At 38.4% G+C, this 22,319-nt stretch overlaps 1 protein-coding gene across 10 annotated transcripts in view; it reads left to right on the top strand.

The window, feature by feature from the left end:
• The window catches only part of ATE1 (arginyltransferase 1), a gene marked incomplete at its 5' end in the record, with an annotated part of 154,128 nt that overhangs the window by 70,603 nt on the left and 61,206 nt on the right, over positions 1 to 22,319 (top strand). For all 10 annotated transcript variants that reach the window (XM_082673173.1, XM_082673174.1, XM_082673167.1 and 7 more), the window contains one exon: positions 2,890 to 2,989. In XM_082673173.1, the coding sequence (XP_082529299.1) occupies positions 2,890 to 2,989 (100 nt within the window). The remainder of the gene's footprint in view (positions 1 to 2,889; positions 2,990 to 22,319) is intronic.

Genomic DNA, 22,319 nt, shown 5'->3' with positions numbered 1-22,319 from the left:
GACCTATCTTAATGCCAAGTTACATAGCAAATTAAAAAATATACAATGTTTACGACTGATCCTTATAATAATCTTTTATTTTTCTTATGTATTTAATTACATTTTGTATAAACTAATTAAAAAACATCCATGATTCTTTGTAGTATCTTTTAACTCTTTGTGAAATTAGAACTGATAATTTAAAGCATTCACATTTCGTAACTTTAGAAGTGTGTATTTCAGAAAAGATACTTGTTCTTTGTATCAGAATCAGTCAGTACTTTGAAATTATTACCATTTTCTTCTTTTATTTATGTATCTCTCACTTTACAATGTGTAGGCATGGATTTGTCTAGATTTCTCAGATAAATGTTAAGAATGATATTTATTCTTAGATAATAAATCCCAGCCTCTGTATGAAATATTTCATTTTTCAATAAACAAAGAGATATAGAAATCCCACTGCATTTGAGATAGCAAATAATTCCCAACAAAATTTGTTCCCAGCAATCTATTTGTTCCTTGGTTTATCTCTTGAAAGTTCTGGAGCTGGAGGGCTTTGAGGAGGTAGTAGAGGAGCCTGAGAGCACGAAAGTTGGGGTCAGTGGAGAGTGAGGAGATTGGCACCGCATCTGTTTCCGTGCTCTTGAGAATCTGAATTGCTGAGTTTATAGAAGAGGAAAGGCAGCCAGGAGACTGACATTATGAAGCAAAATTGGGGAGAGTAGGTTACAAGTTGCCAGTTCCATTCCTGATTTTAATGTATTTCAGTGAAGCCTGTTAAATTTTTCCTCCATTTCTTCAGTTTCTTAAGCAATCGTAGAATCAATAAAGAGTTTTTAATATTTTAATCTGTAATCAAGATTACAGATTACTAGATTTTTATGTAATCTAGTCTACAGATTTTAAAAATGTTTGAATTGGGGAGCATGAGCATGGAATTTATTTCCTTTCTTTTTTTTTGTTTTTTTAGCAAGATGAATTTTAGAAATGTAATTAATTTGCTTAACAGATGTTTATTTGAGAACAGTCTGTGTGTCCTGGAACTATTTGTAGATGTGCATAGGACAGGGTTTCCAGCCTTGTCAAAGCAGACAGTAAATTAGAAAACTGACAACACAATTTTAGAGACTGTTGTGCTGTGACAAAAATGAAATTATGGTAGTAGGCATGAGGCCCTTTTTATATAGGGTGGTTAGGAAAGACCTCTCTGAAAAGCCAAGAAAGAAGAATAGGAGCCAGCTATGTAAGTATCTGAGGATAGACATCCAGGTCAAAGGTAGCAAGTCCAAGTGCCCTGAGGTCGTTGGAATGAAGAGAAGGAAGGCCTTATGGGCTAGGAAATGGGGTAGGACCTAGGCAGTGCTGTGCAAGGATGGCAGCAAGGCAGGTGGTGTTGATGAGGGGGCAGATGGAGAAGGGCTTATAGGTAATGGTCTTATCTAAGTGTGATACCAACCCAGTGTGAGGGTGAAGGGTTTGGAGAGGTTACCTCACCTGATTAATATCGTAAAAGACTACTTAGACTGCTCTGTGAGGTTATGGAGGGGCCAGAGTGGAAACTGGAAATCTATTTGGGAGGCTGTTAGAGTCGTCTAAGGGAGGCCTAATGGTGGCTTGGACCAAAATACCTGAGGTGGAGGTGGTGAGAAATGGTCAGATTCACGGTATATTTTGGTGATGGAGCCAACTGGACTTGTTGATGGGTTGGACACAGGGGTGAGAGGGAGAGAACAATTAAGTATGGATCATAGGCTTGGGGCTTGGAGTGGTGCTGGTGGTGGAGTGGTGCTGCAGTTAGCTGAGATGAGCAGGGCCGAGTAGGAGGGCCAGTGGGTATTGCCGTCCTCATCAGAGCTGGGTGGTCCTGCATTGCTTGCTGTATCATTGCGTTCTTCCTCAGTTTGAACCTTAAGAGTGGGTTAGTTCTGAGAATAATAGGATCTATTCTGTTTTAGCCTAATAATGTTCAATCTGTTTGGATTTAGAAATACTTTTGTTGTAAAGATGAATTTTTAGGGTAACGACCCTTCAATGCTTTAAATTTGAACTTGCAAAATGCACAGACTCTTCCCCTTAAAAAATAAATCTCTCCTTGGATTTCAAGCATCCATTGCTACTAAAAACAAAGAAAAGGAAATTAAAACCTTCAAGAAACAAACACAAAAACAAAACAATTTTTCTCATACTCTAGAAATGTACCGAAGCTTTGCTTAAAGCTCTCGAGCACAAGCGGTCGTCCAGTTGGACAAGTAGGATGAAATTCTGCGTCCAGATTTATCCGGATGCAAATTAAAACCACGTCGAGCATAGGCATTGCTGACAGCTTCTTTTTTCAGTTAATCCTTGCCTGTGCCAACAAATAGAGAAAAGGCAGTGAGATAGCATAGTTTCCCCCCCTCTTTAGTTTTAGAGAAAATAAATATTAAAGTAGCATCTGGACATAGAGAGTAATATGTCATATATAGTTGAAAGTGTTTGCATGTAAATGGTCATGGTAGTATTCTTCCTGAAATTTGTTGGTTTTTGAGCTTTCTAAAATTTGTTGTCCTGTTTTTAACCTGATAAATCCAGTCTTTGAGAACTCCAGGTGATAATGAATAATAAGGAATTGTATTAAATAGATCTTTGTACTTTTATGCTCTTTGGATCTGACATACACTGCTGTGCCCAATAAAGAGTAAAACCAGAACTTTGGTGCATTTGCTAAACTAATATACTTTCCTTTGGTGTCTCTTTAGTAAAAGTCATCTGAAAGTGTTTTTAAAATTGTTTTTCTTTCAACACTTGGATTTTTATTTTGATAGCTTAATGTCAGATTTTATCAAATATGTGTTACCAAATTGTACAGTACTTTGAATTTTGGAACTAAATTTAACTGTACCTTGATCTTTATTCTTCTTTTGGCAGAGAAATTGCTTTTACTAGGCAGCTTCATGAGAAAACACCTCAACTCAGCTATTACTATATGGGTTTCTACATTCATTCATGCCCCAAGATGAAATACAAGGTAAAGTTGATTTTCACACGTTTGCTATAGAGTCAAGTTATGAAAATTAGTGCTTTTGTAGTTTCTAATCACATTAGTTTAACATGCTTGTACATTTTTATGTAAATCATGAATTATTTTTAGATGTCTTAAACTTTTCATAGAATCTAGCTTCTTCATTGCCTAAAACAGTGCCTGACAAAATAGGCACTTAATATTTGTTTAATATAGGTTAATCTGTAGGAATTCACTGAATATATCCCAGCTATTCTAGAACTTCAGTAGGGCCCTGCTTACTTGGGATAGTACAGTAGTACCCATTAAGAAATCTACCTTCTTGAGGTGCATCGTCACCCTCTCCCCCCTCCATTCCTTCTCCCCCCATTCAGTTGTAGCTTTGTTTCCTTTGGACACAGTCACACTCCAGAAAAACTGGAGCTCGGTGTAAGTAGTAAGCTATTTTCCATAGCACAATATTTGCAAATGTTTGTAAGGTTTTCATTATGGGAAAATGAATCTTTAATATGATTTTTGTCTCAGAGCACAGAATTTGGAGTTTTGAAAGGGTTTGAATGGGTTAATTGGGAAATCTGTTTGAAAGGGTTTGAAAGGGTTAATTGGGAAATCTGTTTGCTGCCGCAGAAATGAAACTTTCTGTAATGAGAACTACAGTCTCCACTGTTCTTACTTTGTAATTCATTGTATTATTTTCAGATTTAAGTATATTTTAGAATTTCCCTTTTAACAAAAGGTCTTACCATTTATGACTCTTTATTTTTATTTTATTGTATTTTTTATTATTGAAGTATAATTGACCTGCAACACTGTGTTGGTTTTGGGTGTACAATATGGTGATTCGACATTTCTGTACATTACAAAATGATCACAGCAAGAAGTCTAGTAATTATGTGTCACCATATAAAGCTATTACAATATTATTATTATTTTAATTTCCAGGCCTAACTTTATTATATTTTTTAAAATTTTAATTTATTTTTAATTTATTTTTTAATTTTTTTTTCTTTTGCGCTACGCGGGCCTCTCACTGCTGTGGCCTCTCCTGTTGTGGAGCACAGGCTCTGGACGCACAGGCTCAGCAGCCATGGCTCACGGGCCCAGCCGCTCCGCGGCATGTGGGATCTTCCTGGACCAGGGCATGAACCCGTGTCCCCTGCATCGGCAGGTGGACTGTCAACCACTGCGCCACCAGGGAAGCCCTAATTCTATTTTATGGCTGAGTAATATTCCAGAGTGTGTGTGTGTGTGTGTGTGTGTGTGTGTGTGTGTGTGTGTGTGTGTGTGTGTGTGTGTGTGTGTGTGTGTACACACATACATACACACCTGTCTTCTTTATCCATTCATCTATTGATGGGCACTTAGGTTGCTTTCATATCTTGGCTATTGTACATAATGCTGCAGTGAACATAGCAGGTGCGTGTCTCTTTTTGAATTGATGTTTTTCTTTGGAAAAATACTTAGAAGTGGAATTGCTAGATTGTATGGTGGTTCTATTTTCAATTTTTTGAGGAACCTCCATAGTGTTTTCCATAGTGGCTATACCAATTTACATTTCCACCAGTAGTGCATGAGGGTTCCCTTTTCTCTACATCCTCGTCAGCACTTGTTATTTGTTGTCTTTTTGATAATAGCCATTCTGACAGGTGTGAGGTGATATCTCCTTGTAATTTTGATTTACATTTCCCCGATGATTAGTGATGTTGAGCATCTTTTCATATGCCTGTTAACCATCTGTATGTCTTCTTTGGAAAAATGTCTGTTCAGGTCCTCTGCCCATTTTTTAATTGGGTTGTTTGGTTTTTTTTGATGTTAAATTTTATGACTCTCTTTAATGAAACCCTTTGATGTTTTCCAAGTATTAGTAGCCCACTGTAAAAGCTCTGGGAAGCATAGAGCTGTATAAAGGAACAGACTGCATACATCCTGCCTGCCGTAATAACAGTCGCCAAATACCTCTGGTCTGCTCAGAGCGCTGCTTTAAGCTCTGAAGACGTGAAAAGGTTTAAACATGAACCTTCTTCTTAAAACTTGTAACATAGGTGAAGATTGGGGGTGTTTTACGTAAAATCAGGTCAATACAGTGGTCTGGTAAGTGGCCTAGGAGGCAGTGGGGTTGCTGCATAGGGTATGGAAGAGGAAAGGGTTTAATTAAAAGGGAAGAGAGGCCTCAAAAAAGAGTAGGTATGACAGGGACGCACATTTCATGGAGAAGGAGCATTTAAATAAGAATGAATAGGTGACAGTGCCATGCATATTCATATAAAAAAGGAGGAGGGCAGTCACCCTTCAGTTAGTCGGTCTTCTTTGTAGCTGTAGCCGTGTTATGTGTTTTGTGGCCCTATCTGCTGTTTACAAGGTACGTAACAGTGTAAATATAATAAATATTATTCACTTTATATATAAAGTATATTAATGGTGTTTCAAGGGATAACTTAGAAGCAAAATAAGATCATAAACTGGTAATCTTAATTTGTAGTTCTTTGTAGTGCTGTTAGCATGGTAAGAGACCCAAATGTTAGGTTATTAGAAATAGTACCTAGTAATGTTTGCTGGCAGTTTCCAGTGTTTTAATATTCTTTGTAGCCTAAAGTTCTTCGTAAATACAGGCACACCTCAGAGATATTGCGGGTTTAGTTCCAGACCACCACAATAAAGCGAATATTGCAATAAAGCAAGTCACATGAATTTTTTGATTTCCCAGTACACATAAAAGTTATATTTACACTGTACTGTAGTCTGTTAAGCATGCAATAGCATTATGTCTAAAATACAGTGTACATACCTTAATTAAAAAATATTTTATTGCTAAAAAATTCTAACCATCATCTGAGTCTTCATCAAGTTGTAATCTTTTCACTGGTGGAAATAGCAAAATGTGACACAGAGACACAAAGTGAGCAAATGCTGTTGGAAAAACAGTGCTGATGGACTTGCTTTTGACTCGGGGTTGCCACAAACATTCTATTATAAAAAATGCAATATCTGCAAAAAGCAGTAAAGCAAAGTACAATAAAACGGGGTATGCCTGTATTACTTGAAATGATATTTCTTATTAAACAATTTTTAATTACTCATACTAATGAGTAAAGAATATGAAGAATATTGGAAGTATTTTAGGAATAACTTATGTTTTCAGGAATCCCACGTTCTCATTTCCAAATCCCCAAAATTTAATATCTGTTGGGAATTTGGAAACACTATTAAAACCTGTAAAACTAGGTTGCAGCCCAGAGTGGAAAAGGTAGGTGGAGGGGAATACTCACTAACCATTTAAACAAAACTTTAAAAATTTCCCAATATGTTATATCATATTCACATTATATCTTCTTGGGAAAGACAGTTCTGAAAATCTGTACTATATTTCGTGACTTTGTAAATATTCGTGAGATAAGAATGATAAAATATTTGAATATTAAGTTAATTTTGTAAAGCCAGCATTTTCCTGGCATGGTGGTTTGAATACTTTTGGATCTTCAAGAACATGTTGTTCTTAATTTTTGTATTGTTAGTTTAAGAAAATTGTTTTCATTGCATCATGATTGAAGATACGTCATTTTTAGGTCACTGAAGAGTAAAGATATTCTCATTTCAATTAAGGATATTTTATTGTGAGCAAATGAGAACGCTCAGTTTTGGGGGAATAAAACAACTGCTTTTAAACATGGGAATTTTTAACTGGAAAATGTGCCGTTTGAAATTATAAGATGGATATTGGTCCAAGTGTGAATGTTTCTCATTTCAAGTTGAAGGGCTAGAGCTAGAGACCAATAAAAGATAGCTCACAGAAAGTGAATTGTACACTATTAAAATTTTTCTCATTTTCAAGATTGAATGGGTAAATTTAGCATATAAGTACAATAATAGCTAAAATTATATCTTCTTTCTTAGTGCATAACTGCTTCAAGCGTTAGTAATGATATATTTTTGCCATATTGTAAAATATACAATGGAAAAATCTACAAAGTATATTTTTATCTGATATTAAAGAAAGAAGGAATATATTTTAAAATAGGAATATTTTTTATAACTAAGAAAGAACAGTCTCTTGGGTACCTGGTATGCACTAGACACTGGGAATACAGTTGTAAGCAGTATAGGTATGGGCTCTGCCCTAATGGAGGTTACATCTGAGGGGGTACATAATTGTAATCCAGTGCATAAAGTGGCACCAAGTGACTGTACCTGTAACTATGACAATGTTTCATTTGGATTTTCTGGTGTAGATTTAGACATATTAAGTTACAGTGTTCACCATATTGTAAAGCTTTTTTAGCATCTTTATTGGCGTATAATTGGTTTATAATGATGTGTTAGTTTCTGCTGTATAACAGAGTGAATCAGCTATACATATATATATATCCCCATATCTCCTCCCTCTTGCGTCTCTCTCCCACCCTCCCTATCCCACCCCTCTAGGTGGTCACAAAGCACCAAGCTGATCTCCCTGTGCTATGCGGCTGCTTCCCACTAGCTATCTAGTTTACATTTGGTAGTGTATATATGTCCATGCCACTCTCTCACTTGTCCCAGATTACCCTTCCCCCTCCCCGTGTCCTCAAGTCCATTCTCTAGTAAGTCTGTGTCTTTATTCCCATCTTTCCCGTAGCTTCTTCATGACCTTTTTTTTTTTTTTTTTAGATTCCACATATATGTGTTAGCATACGGTATTTGTTTTTCTCTTTCTGACTTACTTCACTCTATATGACAGACTCTAGATCCATCCACCTCAAATCATATAACTCAATTTCATTTCTTTTTATGGCTGAGTAATATTCCATTGTATACATGTGCCACATCTTCTTTCCATTCATCTGTCCATGGACACTTAGGTTGCTTCCATGTCCTGGCTATTGTAAATAGAGCTGCAGTGAACATTGTGGTACGTGACTCTTCATAATGATCAAAGGATCAATCCAAGAAGAAGATAGCAATTGTGAATATTTATGCACCCAACATAGGAGCACCTCAATACATAAGGCAAATTTTAACAGCCGTAAAAGGGGAAATCGACAGTAACACAATCATAGTAGGGGACTTTAACACCCCACTGTCACCAATGGACAGATCATCCAAAATGAAAATAAATAAGGAAACACAGCTTCAAATGATACATTAAACAAGATGGACTTAATTGATGTTTATAGGACATTCCATCCAAAAACAACAGAACACACTTTCTTCTCAAGTGCTCAAGGAACATTCTCCAGGATAGATCATATCCTGGGTCACAAATTAAGCCTTGGTAAATTTAAGAAAATTGAAATCGTATCAAGTATCTTTTCCAGCCATAACACTATGAGACTAGATATCAATTACAGGAAGAAAACTGTAAAAAATACAAACAATACACTACTAAATAACCAAGAGATCACTGAAGAAATCAAAGAGGAAATCAAAAAATACCTAGAAACAAATAACAATGAAAACATGATGACCCAAAACCTATGGGATGCAGCAAAAGCAGTTCTGAGAGGGAAGTTTATAGCAATACAATCCTACCTCAAGAAACAAGAAATATCTCAAATAAACAACCTAACCTTACACCTAAAACAATTAGAGAAAGAAGAACCAATAAACCCCAAAGTTAGCAGAAGAAATCATAAACACCATATAATACATTTATAATGTAGAGCAAATTAAAGTAATTAACAGGTTTGAAATATACAAACTCTTTTATTGAGTAAACTGTCATGAAGACACGTTGAAATGAAGAGTCTATCTTTATGTGTAGGAAGGACCATCATTTGATAGATGATTCCCAGAGCTTTCCATCATCAATTCCTCGTACCCTGTACCCTGTTTGTGTGTGCTGCTCTGTCCATCAGAGGTACATTCTGTTTCCCTCAACACGGATTGGACTGGCCTTGTGACTTGTGCTGACTAATAGGATACTGTAAAAGTATGTCTGAGACTTCAGACAGGCCCAAGCCTTAAGAGGGCAGACAGCTTTTGCTTCCTTTGTCTTTGAAGCCAGTCATCATGTAAAAGGTTGACTACCCTGCTGGCATGAGAGGCCACGTGGGAGGCCTCAGGCCATCTTGGATGTTTCAGCCCCAGCCAAGCAGCAAGCTGAATGCAGCTGTATGATTGAGCCTAAGAGAGATGGGCAGAAGAACCACCTAGCTGAGCTGTAGCCAGCCCACAGAATCATGAGGAATAATTAATTGTTGTTTTTTTAAGCCTCTAAGTTTTCGGGTGGTTTGTTAACTCAGCAACAGATGACTGAAACACATGCTGTAGGATGGAAATCACTAGATACAGTTGTAGATTTCCACGTAGATGGAAATCATTCTGTGTTGAGCTGTGCAGACTCATTTCCTGAATTGAGCTGAACTGATCTGTGAAGTTGTTGACAGCTCAGTGTGAGAGAGTTTCGGCAAAGTTACTTAATTTGCCTGTGTGGTCATACCTAAAAATGTGCCCACTTGGCTTACGAGAATTCATCTTTATACAGCATTTTATTTAATACTCAGACTTGGGCCTACGAGGCATTTGTTAACATAATGACACATTTTGATTTTGCTTGTCTTGCTAATGTTGAGCACTGCAAAATGAAAATCACCATGTGGTCATTTTCATAGTTTCTTTGATCACATGTGTTGCAGTAGAGCCTCCGAGCGGTTTGCTAGGTGATAGCAGTTATATTCTTGTGCATAATATTCCCTAAAATTCATTTTTACCGAATTATTTTGGTTTTACTGTTCTTTGTGTGTGTGTTTTAAATAAAGGTTGATCTGTATAAACAGTACAGTCAGCTAGGTTTTCTCTGTGGCCATAGTCTTAGATTAAAGCAAAGGGTAGTCACAGAGGAATTTAATGAGAGCTAGAAAACAGAGTCATTATGAAAAGAAGTCATCTTGATTTGTTGTGTTGTCGTTGCTCACTTTAACTGTTAACCATAATTGTGACCATTTTAATGGGACTTGGTACTGTTTGGCCTAAATCAGTACTGATTTGTGGACTCAGGAACTGGCTGAAATGAATGGAAATTGTATTTTCAGCCTGGGAGCGTTTCTCTTTGGAGAAGCTCTCCTGCCGAAGCGGGAGCAAATAGTATGGCTTTCTGGCTGACGTCCTCAGTGGGTGCTTGTCCTCTTGGTCTGCTCCTCTCACAGTTCCAAGGTGGTTGCTGGCCTTCAGGCGTCACAAGCCATCAGCAGTAGCTAGAATCAGAAAAGTATAATATTGTCTCCTGTGTCTCTTTTTTAAAAAAATATTACTTTTAATTGTGATAAAATGTACATGACAAAATTTATCTTAACCATTTTTAAGTGCACAGTTCAGAAGTGTTAATTAAGTACGTTCACGTTGCCGTGCAACCATCACCACCGTCCATCTCCAGAACTCCTTTCATCTTGCAAAACTGAAGCTCTGATCCCATTAAGCAATAGTTCCCCATTCCCCTCTGCCCCCAGCCCCTGGCAACCACCATTGTACTTTCTGTCTCTCTGAATTTGACTGCTCCAGGGACCTCATATAAGTGGAATGGTACAGTGTCTTTCTTTTTGTGACTGACTTATTTCACTTAGCAGAACGTCCTCAAGGTTCATCAGTGTAGTAGCAGGTGTCAGAATTTCATTCCTTTTTAAGGCTGAATAATACTTGGTTGTGTGTATATGCCACGTTTTGTTTATGCATTCATCCATTGATGGACACTTGAGTTGCTTCCATCTTTTGGCTATTGTGACTCATGCTTCTGTGAATATGGCTGTACAAATATCTGCTCAAGGCTCTGCTTTCAGTTCTTTTGTGTATATACCCAGAAGTAGAATTGCTGGATCATACGGTAATATTTGTGTAATTTTTTGAGGAACCACCATACTGTTTTTCATAACAGCTGTACCATTACATTTGCCAAGTCTTGTTATTTTCTGTTATTTTGTTCATTTGTTTTGACAGTAGCTATCCTAATGTGTGTGAGGTGATTGCTGTCTTCTTTTTGAGATCAAGAAAAACCTTACCAGGAAGCCTCCTAGCCTACTTCACTCATTTCATTGTCAGAGTTGAGCCTCTTCTCTGTGCCTGAGTCAGTGGCTGGCAAGGGGAATGGAGCTGGGGCGGCTGTGACTGGGGATGGGGTGGAGGCACTTCCGGAGCACATGCCACTGCAGAGGGCGAACACCTGGACAGGTCCGTTTTTTAAAATTCTGCTTAAAACCCAGTATTTTTAAAAAATGAGCTGTTGGTTTATATTTATTTATTTTATATATAGTTTATATACATGTTATGTATCAATAGTTTGTATATATATGTATCATTATTATATATACATAAAAAATTCAGCTGTGGCTTTAAGTATATTTAGTTTTCTAAAGCTTTTTTAAAAATGAATTTTCCTGTGCTTTCGAAATGTTTAATATTCGCATGTAAAGCTTAGTTTATATCTGTATTTTGACACCTTCTCATACATTTCAAAACTGTTCAGTTTCCTTTCAAAGTGAAAATTGGAGTATATAGAAATGGGGTTAGGAATAATTTTAAAAATTTCTTCTTCGTGTTGTCTCTCAGACTGCTGCTGTAAGGCCATTCTGTGATCTGAAGGAGGTGTTTTGACTGAGCTCTTTATCCAGACTTGTATGCAGGCCAAAGTAAACAGTGATCCAGGCAGCCTGCTTTGGTATCATGACATGGCCAGACATCAGATAGCTGAAACATCAGAAAGGGTTTAGAAATGTCAGAAAAGGAACAAAAGGCTAATTCATCTGTGATTAATCATTCTTAAACTCAATGCCTCAGCTTGATTGTGGTCAAACCGCCCCTCTGGAATTCTGCAGGAGTTTCCCTAAAAGAAGGTAGTTGGCATTACTGTTACAAAAGCACCTCCCCCCCCAAAAAAAATTGGGGTTTACAGAGCTGCATCTGCAAAATCCTGTGCTACTGAAATCCCCGGGCTCCCAAGCTTTTCAAAGTTTCCTGACTAGACAAATTAGCCAATGTTATTTTACTACAGTCTTGCAACCCAGGGTGATGCTTTTGGGTACATGTGGTAGTGACTTTGCTACTGCTGGTTTGAAAGAGATACAGATAATCTCATCAGTTACCCACAGTACAGAACAAAACACTCGAGTTTTTAATTCAGCATCTGTTTTTCTTGATGTTAAAATAAGTGACCCGTGAATTAGACATGGTCAGTAGAAAAAATTACCACAGAATAATTGTAGTAAGGGATTTTTGATGCCTCCTACAGGCAGTGGGAGGTAAAGGAATAACATGCTCATCACATATTCTTGTTCTTAAAATTGTCACATGTGGAATTTTGCCACATCAGAGTCAAAAGTGGGTCATGTGTTCTAAGCTTCTCATTACAGATGAGAAAATTAAAGCTCAATAGGTTCTTGCCCAGAGTTTGCATTAACTCACATTTTAATTTTAGCAACATGAAGGAGAGTCTGAAAAATTGAAATTCATATAAATGGCATTGTTTATCAGATTTATGATGAGGTATATATAACTTTTTATTTTGGAGAAACCTAAAATACTTGCACATTAAGTAAAAGTAAGTGTTTACTGGGGTATCAGAGCATATTTAATCAATCCCTTATTTTTCCCATCCTTCTCGTCATGTATGTTTCCACAGTGAAATGGAAGGCTTGGTATAGAACGTGATTCCTAACCTTTGAAAAACCTCAATCATCTTTGGAGCTTTTGAAAAATACTCAGATCCAAGCTCTGCCCTGACCTACTGAAGATGAAAGTTTGCTGTCCTCCTTTACACAGCCCTGTTCGCTGACTGCCAGACATTGTTTTATGTACCTTTGAACTGCCCTTCCTCCCCGCCTGAGCCTGAGTCCCTCCCACCTGAAAGGGATCTCGCTCACCCCTGCGTGTACATGTCCAGACCCAGCGTGTGCACCGCTCTTCAGTGCACCGTTCTCGATGTCTCCCACTTCGGCCCCCGCCCATTGTACTCCCCCTGTACGGAAGCTGGAGCTGGCCTCTCCAGTTCTGTGAACGCTGGTCCTTTCTAAGTGCTTCCTCTGTAGCTCCCCTTGCGCTCTGCTGTTGTAGCTGTGCTGATCAGTCAGCACTGGTGGAAGGCCCACTCTGTACAAAACATCACGCTAGGTGCCGGGGCAGGAGGAAGATGATCACACGTGGTCCCTGCTTGTCAGTTCCTTGAGCAACCGGCTCTTACCTGTCACTCTCTGCAGGGCCCGGCAAATTCATTGGCAAATAGAAGGTGCTCAGTGAGTTTATTGATGCGCATGACATGTGGAAGGCAGGCGTCCATCTTCGTGGTTAAAGCCGGGAAGTGGAGGAAAGTAAGTGAAAACTGTGCAGGGAGCTGGCCTTCTGTGCAGGCCGCTCTCATTGAGACACTGGGCTTAGGGAAGAGTTAAGAGTCCCATTTCAGTAGTACAGTTTATATTTTCCGTGAATTTCCTCTCTGTAGTTGTTTCTTTTTTTAAGTAAACTTCTTATCAACGTGTGATGTATATACAGAAAAATGTACCGTTCGTAAGCGTAAAGCTTGACAGATGGTCACAAGGTGACTACACCTGTGCAGCCAGCACCACGATCAAGCGCAGAACACTGCAGCCCTCACAGCCCTCTTTCATGCCGCCCGCAGATATCCATGAACGACTAATCATGCCTGTTTCAACCCTTCATAAAATGGAATCACTTAGTGTATTTTATCTTGTGACTGACTGGTTTCACTCAGCAGTACCTTTATAAGATTTACCCACATGCTTCTGTGTACATGGATGGTTCATTCTCATTGCCTGTCTGCCCATTCTACTGTGGATGGACTGTTTCTAGGTTTTGGCTAGTATAAGTACAACTGTGAGCATTTCGTGCGTGTATTTTGGTGAACATATGTGTGCATTTCTGAGTCATATAGACCTAGGTGTGGAATTACCAGATTATATGTTGTGGGAATATTCAGGTTTACTTCATACTGCCCAACATTTTTTTAAGTGATTATACTAATTTACACTGCCACTAGCAGCAGACCTCCTGATAGGTGTCTAGCAAGGATGGTGCGTTGTGGGTTTAATTTGCATTTTGCTGTTGACTGATGACGTTGAGCAACCTTGTCATTTGTCTGTTGGCCAAGTGTAAAGTGTCTGTTCCGGTCTTTTGCCCACTTATCTCCTGGGCTGTCTGTGTCTGTTATTTGTAGAAGTTCTTTATATATTCTGGCTAAAATTCTGTGTTGCATAAATATTTTATAAATATCTTCTTCCACTCACTGCTTACCTTTTCTTTCTCTTAACGATATCCTTTGATGAGCAGAAGTTTCTAGTTTTCATGAAGTCCAGTTTATCTTTATTGCTTTTGTGTCTTGTTCAAGGAAAATCTGCCTACCCTATGGCCATGGAAATGTTTTCTTATATTTTCTTCTGAGAATTTTATACTTTTACCTTTCACAATTCAGTAATCTATCTGAAATTGATTTTCAGGTATGGTTGAGCTAGAGGTTAAGACTGAATTTTTTTTTCCCAGCTGTATAATTACTTTCAGTTTCTTAATGGTACTTCCCTGCATATACTAGTTTAATAAATATGTCAACTAAATTATTTCTGTGTCATTATATTTGTGTTATGGCAAAATGTCCCAGCTTCCCCTTTTTCAGACTTAGCATTGATCCCATTAAATGAACAAATTCCTCACTTAACTTGAGAATTACATTGGTCAGTCTGTTCTACTGGGAATGCTTGATTTAAGTACTGAATGATGTGCAGATAAATCACTTGCTCTTGTACGTTTCTTCCAAATAACTTCAAAAAATAAAAGCAGTGGAGAACCTCTTTAATTTAAACAGGATGATATGTTTTCTGGAAATTCAGTTAAGAAAATGATTAAAACATAATGAAGAGCTCTTTATTAACAGTTGTAATATCAAACATTTAGCATTTGCTGATCACATCCCATTTTGTCGTATTTATGTAATCATACAGAGGTTTTAATTCTTATGTAGCCCAAATTATTAATCCTTTTCCGCTATGGCTCCTGGCTTCTGTATCATGCTCTAAAAATTATATCTTCCCTTTATTCCTTTCCATCATCTCAGGTTTGCTTCCACTCTGAAATCCTCCCTGACTCTCCTACGTATATGTTTCCATTGCAGCTTACACGTTGATATCTGACATTTCTGCACTGTTTTCCTGTCTATCTCTTTACAATCTAAGCTTCTTGAAAGATGGAGTTTGAGCTCACTTATTACTTACTGTAGCAGCAATCCTTGATTTATAGTAAATGTTCAATAAACCTTTGAATGGCTGGATGGAGATATAAGAATAATGAATAATTTGATTATTGGTTAGAGGGAAAGTGCATAACTATGCCAAATAAAGTGGCATCATTTGACATTTCTACAGGATAGATCTTTTTATATTTTTGGCAATATTAATCAAATATAAGTTATTAAAATGTTTACTTTTAGAGTAATGAGAAAGTTGTTATATTTGAATTGTCAGATGAACAGTGAAGATACTCTTGCATTTGCTTTTTTCTTCAAATTGAAAAAGCATTGCAAATAATTTAGAACATTTGTAATTCTGAAATGATAGTGCTATATAATATGTGGTTTATATTTGAATTAAAGGTTTATTTTTAAATAGGTTGATTTAGAAATGTATCTAGTTGAATAAAGTTAATTATCTGTAAAATCCTTGAAATAGCAGAATACAGTATAAATAATATTTTTCTAGGGAGTATAATTATAAATTTTGATAATTGCATAATGTAAATGTATAACCTAAATACTATTTTAATTAACATTAATTTGTTTTATGACCTAACATTGCCTGTGGCGGGGCAATGAAGGGGCTTCTCACGCTGAGTTCCTGTTCCCGCTTATCCTAAAATAGTGCTTCTCTATCAGGGGTAATTTTGCCCCTATCACCACCCCATCCCATTTCTGGAGTCCCTTTTGATCATCACAACTGGGGCAGTGGGGGAGGGGTTTGTATGTTACTGGCATCTAGTCCGTAGAGGCCAGGGATGCTGCTAAACATTCTGCAACACACAGTCCCCAGCAGCAAAGCATTCTCTGGCTCAAAATGTCAGTAGTGCTAATGCTTGAGAAACCTTGTTTGAAAGGGTTACCTACTTGCCATTGACATCTGTAGGGCTTTACAGTTGCTGAGTTACCGCAGGTAATTTGACGACTGTTGTCAGAAAGGAACTGCCATGAAAGATTAATTTGGGGCTCACCATAACAATTTTGAAATAAACTATCTGGTATGACACACCAGAGAGAAGTTTCTCATGTCTAATTCATGACCCTGTGCAGCCATAAACTTATTGATGACCCCAGGACTGTCTTAAATTTTCTTTGGGGGCTTATGTGTGGCCTTCATGTCAGCTTAAAGGTAATTTAATGTTTTTGTACAATGAGATATATCCAGCAAATTTGAGGTCTCTTAGAAGGAGCAGCAGAAACAACAAATAAGGTTAAAATTTCCAAACTGTGAAGCTTTGTTTTTTTAGTTCTGATGTGCATGATAGGGTCTGTCTGTAGTATCATAAAGGATTCTGTTTTCCTTGCTTTGTAGAGATAGAAACTTGGCAGCTTATAATAACCAAGTGAATTGAATTACTCTTTCCTTAGCAGCTAAATTGGGTTCATCTTTTTTAGTACAAAGAGCACAGTGTTGGCGCATTCATTTTAGGATGGGCAGTCATATAGTCCTTTCGGCTTTGCTGGCACAGGGATGTTCGGCACATCCCTTGCTCATGTGCTGCAGCTGAGCATGGTTGGAACTAAGCTGTTTTAGAGAAGTGCAGGCATGTGTGTTTATTGTTTTTCTTGCCTGGTATTCTGCCTTGATGTTGTTATGAGAATGAAACCAGTTCTCACCCTTCCCCCACGCTAGGACTCCCCATCACAGCTCAGGTCTTCTTTCCTTCTTAAATTTATACGTGTTCTTTGGTTCTTATATCTTCATTCTGTAGAAACAGGCAACTGTAAGATTTTTATGTTTGACACTTTCTTTCAGAAGCCTTATTGTCTAAGTCTGTGGCGTTAGCTAAAGGAAAGCAACCTTGAGGAGCATGATTATCTTGGGTATACAGCAGAAAGGTGACAGTGACAACACCGAGAGCAGAGGGAGCCCAGTGTCCACGGCTAGAGGACCTTCCCCGTCATCACCTCACTCTCTTCCATCCTGTGTTCAGCCTCAGCCAGTGGAATTGTTCAAGGATGATTTACATTGTGTGAGAATTGTTTTGCAAGGAAATCTGTAGCTTCTCACCTGGTTCTCTTAGATCCACATTTCCTTGCTTGGTCTTCAGGGGTTCCCTTTCCTTCCTGATTCCTCCTGGTCTGCCTTTAGACATACCTTTGCCGCCCATTTTTTCTGTTATGTTTGTCCTATACAGAGAAGTTCATTGCAGTCAGATGTCTGCCATGCCCATACTTTCCTGTAGTCTCTGCTAAAGGAAATGCAGCCTTCGAGTTTAGGTCACCATGCTCAGTTCCATGTGACCCCCCCCCCATCTTAATTGCCATGAATTGAACTAGGCATGGGTGCCTGACCCAGGTGCTCAATCTAGGGTAGGTTAGTATTAAGGCTTGACATAAAAGCTTTGCCCACTGAATGGTGGATGACCAGACCGTTCAGATCCTGTCTTTTCAGGAAGTTTGGGCTAACAACAGGGAGGATCAGCAGTTAGTGGGGGCGGTCACACAGAACCACCGGACGACAGTAACAGCAGCTCAGAGTTGGCTCAGGGCTTCATAAACACAGGCCCATGAAGTTTGAATTGTAGGCAAACTTCTGCACACAGGGACATTTATCTTGAGAGTAGAGTTCATGGATTTCTTTCATCTGGTTTTCAAAGGGGTCTGAGAATCAAAAGATAGCAAAGTGAGAGAGCGGTGAGATGGTAGGGGGAGCAGAAGCGGAGACAGCGAATAGCAGATGAAAATACAGATTGGGGTCTCCTGCTACTGAGGGCGCAGAGATAACCTCTTGTTAGACCTACTTGCCAGCTCTTAAGTTATAATCTGTTATCCACGAGGCCTTCCTCTAGCCTGGCTTTCCTCCTTTCCTTGGATAGCCTGGAATTCTCTGGAGCCTGACCCTATGTGAGTAATATTTCTGCCCTCATTTTCTTTCTTTCTTTCTTTTTAATTAATTTATTTATTTTTGGCTGCGTTGGGTCTTCGTTGCTGCACGCGGGCTTTTCTCTAGTTGCGGCGAGCGGGGGCTACTCTTTGTTGCGGTCTGTGGGCTTCTCACTGCGGTGGCTTCTCTTGTTGTGGAGCATGGGCTCTAGGCCTGTGGGTTTTTTAGTTGTGGCTTGTGGACTGTAGAGTGCAGGCTCAGTAGTTGTGGTGCACGGGCGTAGTTGCTTCGCGGCATGTGGGATCTCCCCGGACCAGGGCTTGAACCCATGTCCCCTGCATTGGCAGGCAAATTCGTACCTCCTGTGCCACATGGAAGTCCCTTAATTTTCTTCTATGATTTTTTTTATACAGCAGGTTCTTACTAGTTATCCATTTTATACACATCAGTGTATACATGTCAACCCCAATCTCCCAATTCATGTGCCCCACCCCCCACCCCCGCTTTCCCCCCTTGGTGTCCATACGTTTATTCTCTACATCTGTGTCTCATTTCTGCCCTGCAAACCAGTTCATCTGTACCATTTTTCTAGGTTCCACATATATACGTTAATATACGATATTTGTTTTTCTCTTTCTGACTTACTTCACTCTGTATGACAGCCTCTGGATCCATCCATGTCTCTACAGATGACCCAATTTCGTTCCTTTTTATGGCTGAGTCATATTCCATTGTATATATGTACCACATCTTCTTTAGCCATTCATCTGTCAGTGGGCATTTAGGTTGCTTCCATGACCTGGCTATTGTAAACAGTGCTGCAGTGAACACTGGGGTGCATGTGTCTTTTTGAATTATGGTTTTCTCTAGGTATATGCCCAGTAATGGGATTGCTGGGTCATGTGGTAATTCTATTTTTAGTTTTTTAAGGAACCTCCCTAGTGGCTGTGTCAATCTACATTCCCACCAACAGTTCAAGAGGGGTTCCCTTTTCTCCATACCCTCTCCAGCATTTGTTGTTTGTAGATTTTCTGATGATGCCCATTCTGACCACTGGGAGGTAATAACTCATTGTAGTTTTGATTTATATTTCTCTAATAATTAGTGATGTTGAGCAGCTTCTCGTGTGTTTCTTGGCCATCTGTTTTTCTTCTTTGGAGAAATGTCTGTTTAGGTCTTCTGCACATTTTTTGATTGGGTTTTTTTTTTTTTTTAATATTGAGCTGCATGAGCTGTTTATATATTTTGGAAGTTAATCCTTTGCCCGTTGACTCGTTTGCAAATATTTTCTCCCATTCTGTGGGTTGTCTTTTCGTCTTGTTTATAGTTTCCTTTGCTGTGCAAAAGGTTTTAAGTTTCATTAGGTCCCATTTATTTATTTTTGTTTTTATTTCCATTATTCTAGGAAGTGGGTCAAAAAAAAAGATCTTGCTGTGATTTATGTTAGAGGGGTCTTCCTGTGTTTTCCTCTAAGAGTTTTATCGTGTCCGGTCTTACATTTAGGTCTCTAATCCATTTTGACTTTATTTTTGTGTGTGGTGTTAGGGAGTGTTCTAATTTCATTCCTTTACACGTAGCTGTCCGGTTTTCCCAGCACCACTTACTGAAGAGACTGACTTTTCTCCACTGTATATCCTCACCTCCTTTGTCATAGATTAGTTGACCATAGGTGTGTGGGTTGATCTCTGGGCTTTCTATCCTGTTCCATTGCTCTGTATTTCTGTTTTAGTGTCAGTACCATATTGTCTTGATTGCTGTTGCTTTGTAGTGTATTCTGAAATCAGGGAGTCTGATTCCTCCAGCTCCATTTTTTTTCCCTCAAGATTGCTTTGGGTATTTGGAGTCTTTTGTGTCTCCATATACATTTTAAGATTTTTTGTTCTAGTTCTGTAAAAAATGCCATTGGTAATTTTATAGGGATTGCATTGAATGTGTAGGTTGCTTTGGGCAATATAGTCATTTTCACAGTATTGATTTGTCCAATCCAAGAACATGGTATATCTCTCCATCTGTTTGTGTCATCATTGATTTCCTTCATCAGTGTCTTATAGTTTTCTGAGTATAGGTCTTTTACCTCCTTAGGTAGGTTTATTGCTAGGTATTTTATTCTTTTCATTGCAGTGGTGAATGGGATTGTTTCCTTAATTTCTCTGTCTGATCTTTCATTGTTAGTGCACAGGAATGCAAGAGATTTCTGTGCATTAATTTTGTATCCTGCAACTTTACCAAATTCATTGATTAGTTCTAGAAGTTTTTTTTTTAAATTTTATTTATTTATTTACTTTTGGCTGCATTGGGTCTTCGTTGCTGTGTGCTAGCTTTCTTCAGTTGCGGCAAGTGGGGACTACTCTTCGATGCGGTGCACAGGCTTCTCATTGCAGTGGCTTCTCTTGTTGCAGAGCACAGGCTCTAGGCGCGCAGGCTCAGTAGTTGTGGCTTGCGGGCTGTAGAGTGCAGGGTCAGTAGTTGTGGTGCACGGGCTTAGTTGCTCCGTGGAATGTGGGATCTTCCTGGACCAGGACTCAAATCTGTGTCCCCTGGATTGGCAGGCGGATTCTTAACCAATGGACCACCGGGGAAGTCCCTCTAGTAGTTTTCTGGTGGCATCTTTAGGATTATCTGTGTATAGTATCGTGTCATCTGCAAACAGGGACAGTTTTACTTCTTCTTTTCCAATTTGTATTCCTTTTATTTCTTTTTCTTCTCTGATTGCCATGGTTAGGACTTCCAGAACTATGTTGAATAATAGTGGCGAGAGTGGACATCCTTGTCTTGTTCCTGATCTTAGAGGAAATGCTTTCAGTTTTTCACCATTGAGAGTGATGTTTGCTATGGGTTTGTCATATGTGTTCTTTATTATGTTGAGGTAGGTTCCCTCTTTGCCCACTTTTTGGAGAGTTTTTATCTTAAGTGGGTGTTGAGTTTGGTCAAAAGCTTTTTCTTCATCTATTGAGATGATTGTATGGTTTTTATTCTTCAGTTTGTTAATATAGTATATCACATTGATTGATTTGTGTATATTGAAGAATCCTTGCCTCCCTGGGATAAATCCCACTTGATCATGGTGTATGATCCTTTTAATGTGTTGTTGGATTCTGTTTGCTAGTATTTTGTTGAGGATTTTTGCATGTATATTCATCAGTGATATCAGTCTGTAATTTTCTTTTTTTGTAGTATCTTTGTCTGGTTTTGGTATCAGGGTGTTGGTGGCCTCATAGAATGAGTTTGGGAGTGTTCCTTCCTCTGCAGTTTTTTGGAAGAGTTTGAGAAGGATAGGTGTTAGCTCTTCTCTAAATGTTTGAAAGAATTCACCTGTGAAGCCATCTTGGTCCTGGACTTTTGTTTGTTGGAAGATTTTTAATCACAGGCTCAATTTTATTACTTGTGATTGGTCTGTTCATATTTTCTGTTTCTTCCTGGTTCAGTCTTGGGAGATTATACCTTTCTAAGAATTTTTCCTTTTTTTCCAGGTTGTCCATTTTATTGGCATAGAGTTGTGTGTAGTAGTCTCTTAGGACGCTTTGTATTTCTGTGGTGTCCATTGAAACGTCTCCTTTTTTGTTTCTAATTTTATTGATTTGAGTCCTCTCCCTCTTTTTCTTGATGAGTCTGCCTAAAGGTTTATCAATTTTGTTTATCTTCTCAAAGAACCAGATTTTAGTTTTATTGATCTTTGCTATTGTTTTCTTTGATTCTATTTCATTTGTTTCTCCTCTGATCTTTATGATTTCTTTCCTTCTACCAACTCTGGGTTTTGTTTGTTCTTCTTTCTCTAGCTGCTTTAGGTGTAAAGTTAGATTGTTTATTTGAGATTTTTCTTGTTTTTTGAGGTAGGATTGTATTGTTATAAACTTCCCTCTTAGAACTGCTTTTGCTGCATCCCATAGGTTTTGGATCGTCGTGTTTTCATTGTCATTTGTCTCTAGGTATTTTTTGATTTCCTCTTTGATATCTTCAGTGATCTCTTGGTTATTTAGTAACGTATTGTTTAGCCTCCATGTGATTGTGCTTTTTATGTTTTCTTCCCTGTAATTTACTTCTAATCTCATTGCACTGTGGTCAGAAAAGGTGCTTGATATGATTTCAGTTTTCTTAAATTTACTGAGCCTTGATTTGTGACCCAAGATGTGATCTATCCTGGAGAATGTTTCGTGTGCACTTGAGAAGAAAGTGTGATCTGCTATTTTCAGATGGAATGTCCTATAAATATCAGTTAAATCTACATGATCTGTTGTGTCATTTAAAGCTTGTGTTTCCTTATTATTTTCTGTGTGGATTATCTGTCCGTTGCGTAAGTGAGGTGTTAAAGTCCGCCA

The sequence above is a fragment of the Grampus griseus genome (genome assembly GCF_964374135.1).
Source record: "Grampus griseus genome assembly, chromosome: 16".
Classification (NCBI taxonomy): domain Eukaryota; kingdom Metazoa; phylum Chordata; class Mammalia; order Artiodactyla; family Delphinidae; genus Grampus; species Grampus griseus.
Note: the sequence above shows the minus strand (reverse complement) of the source record. Positions and strands in the feature narration are given on the sequence as shown.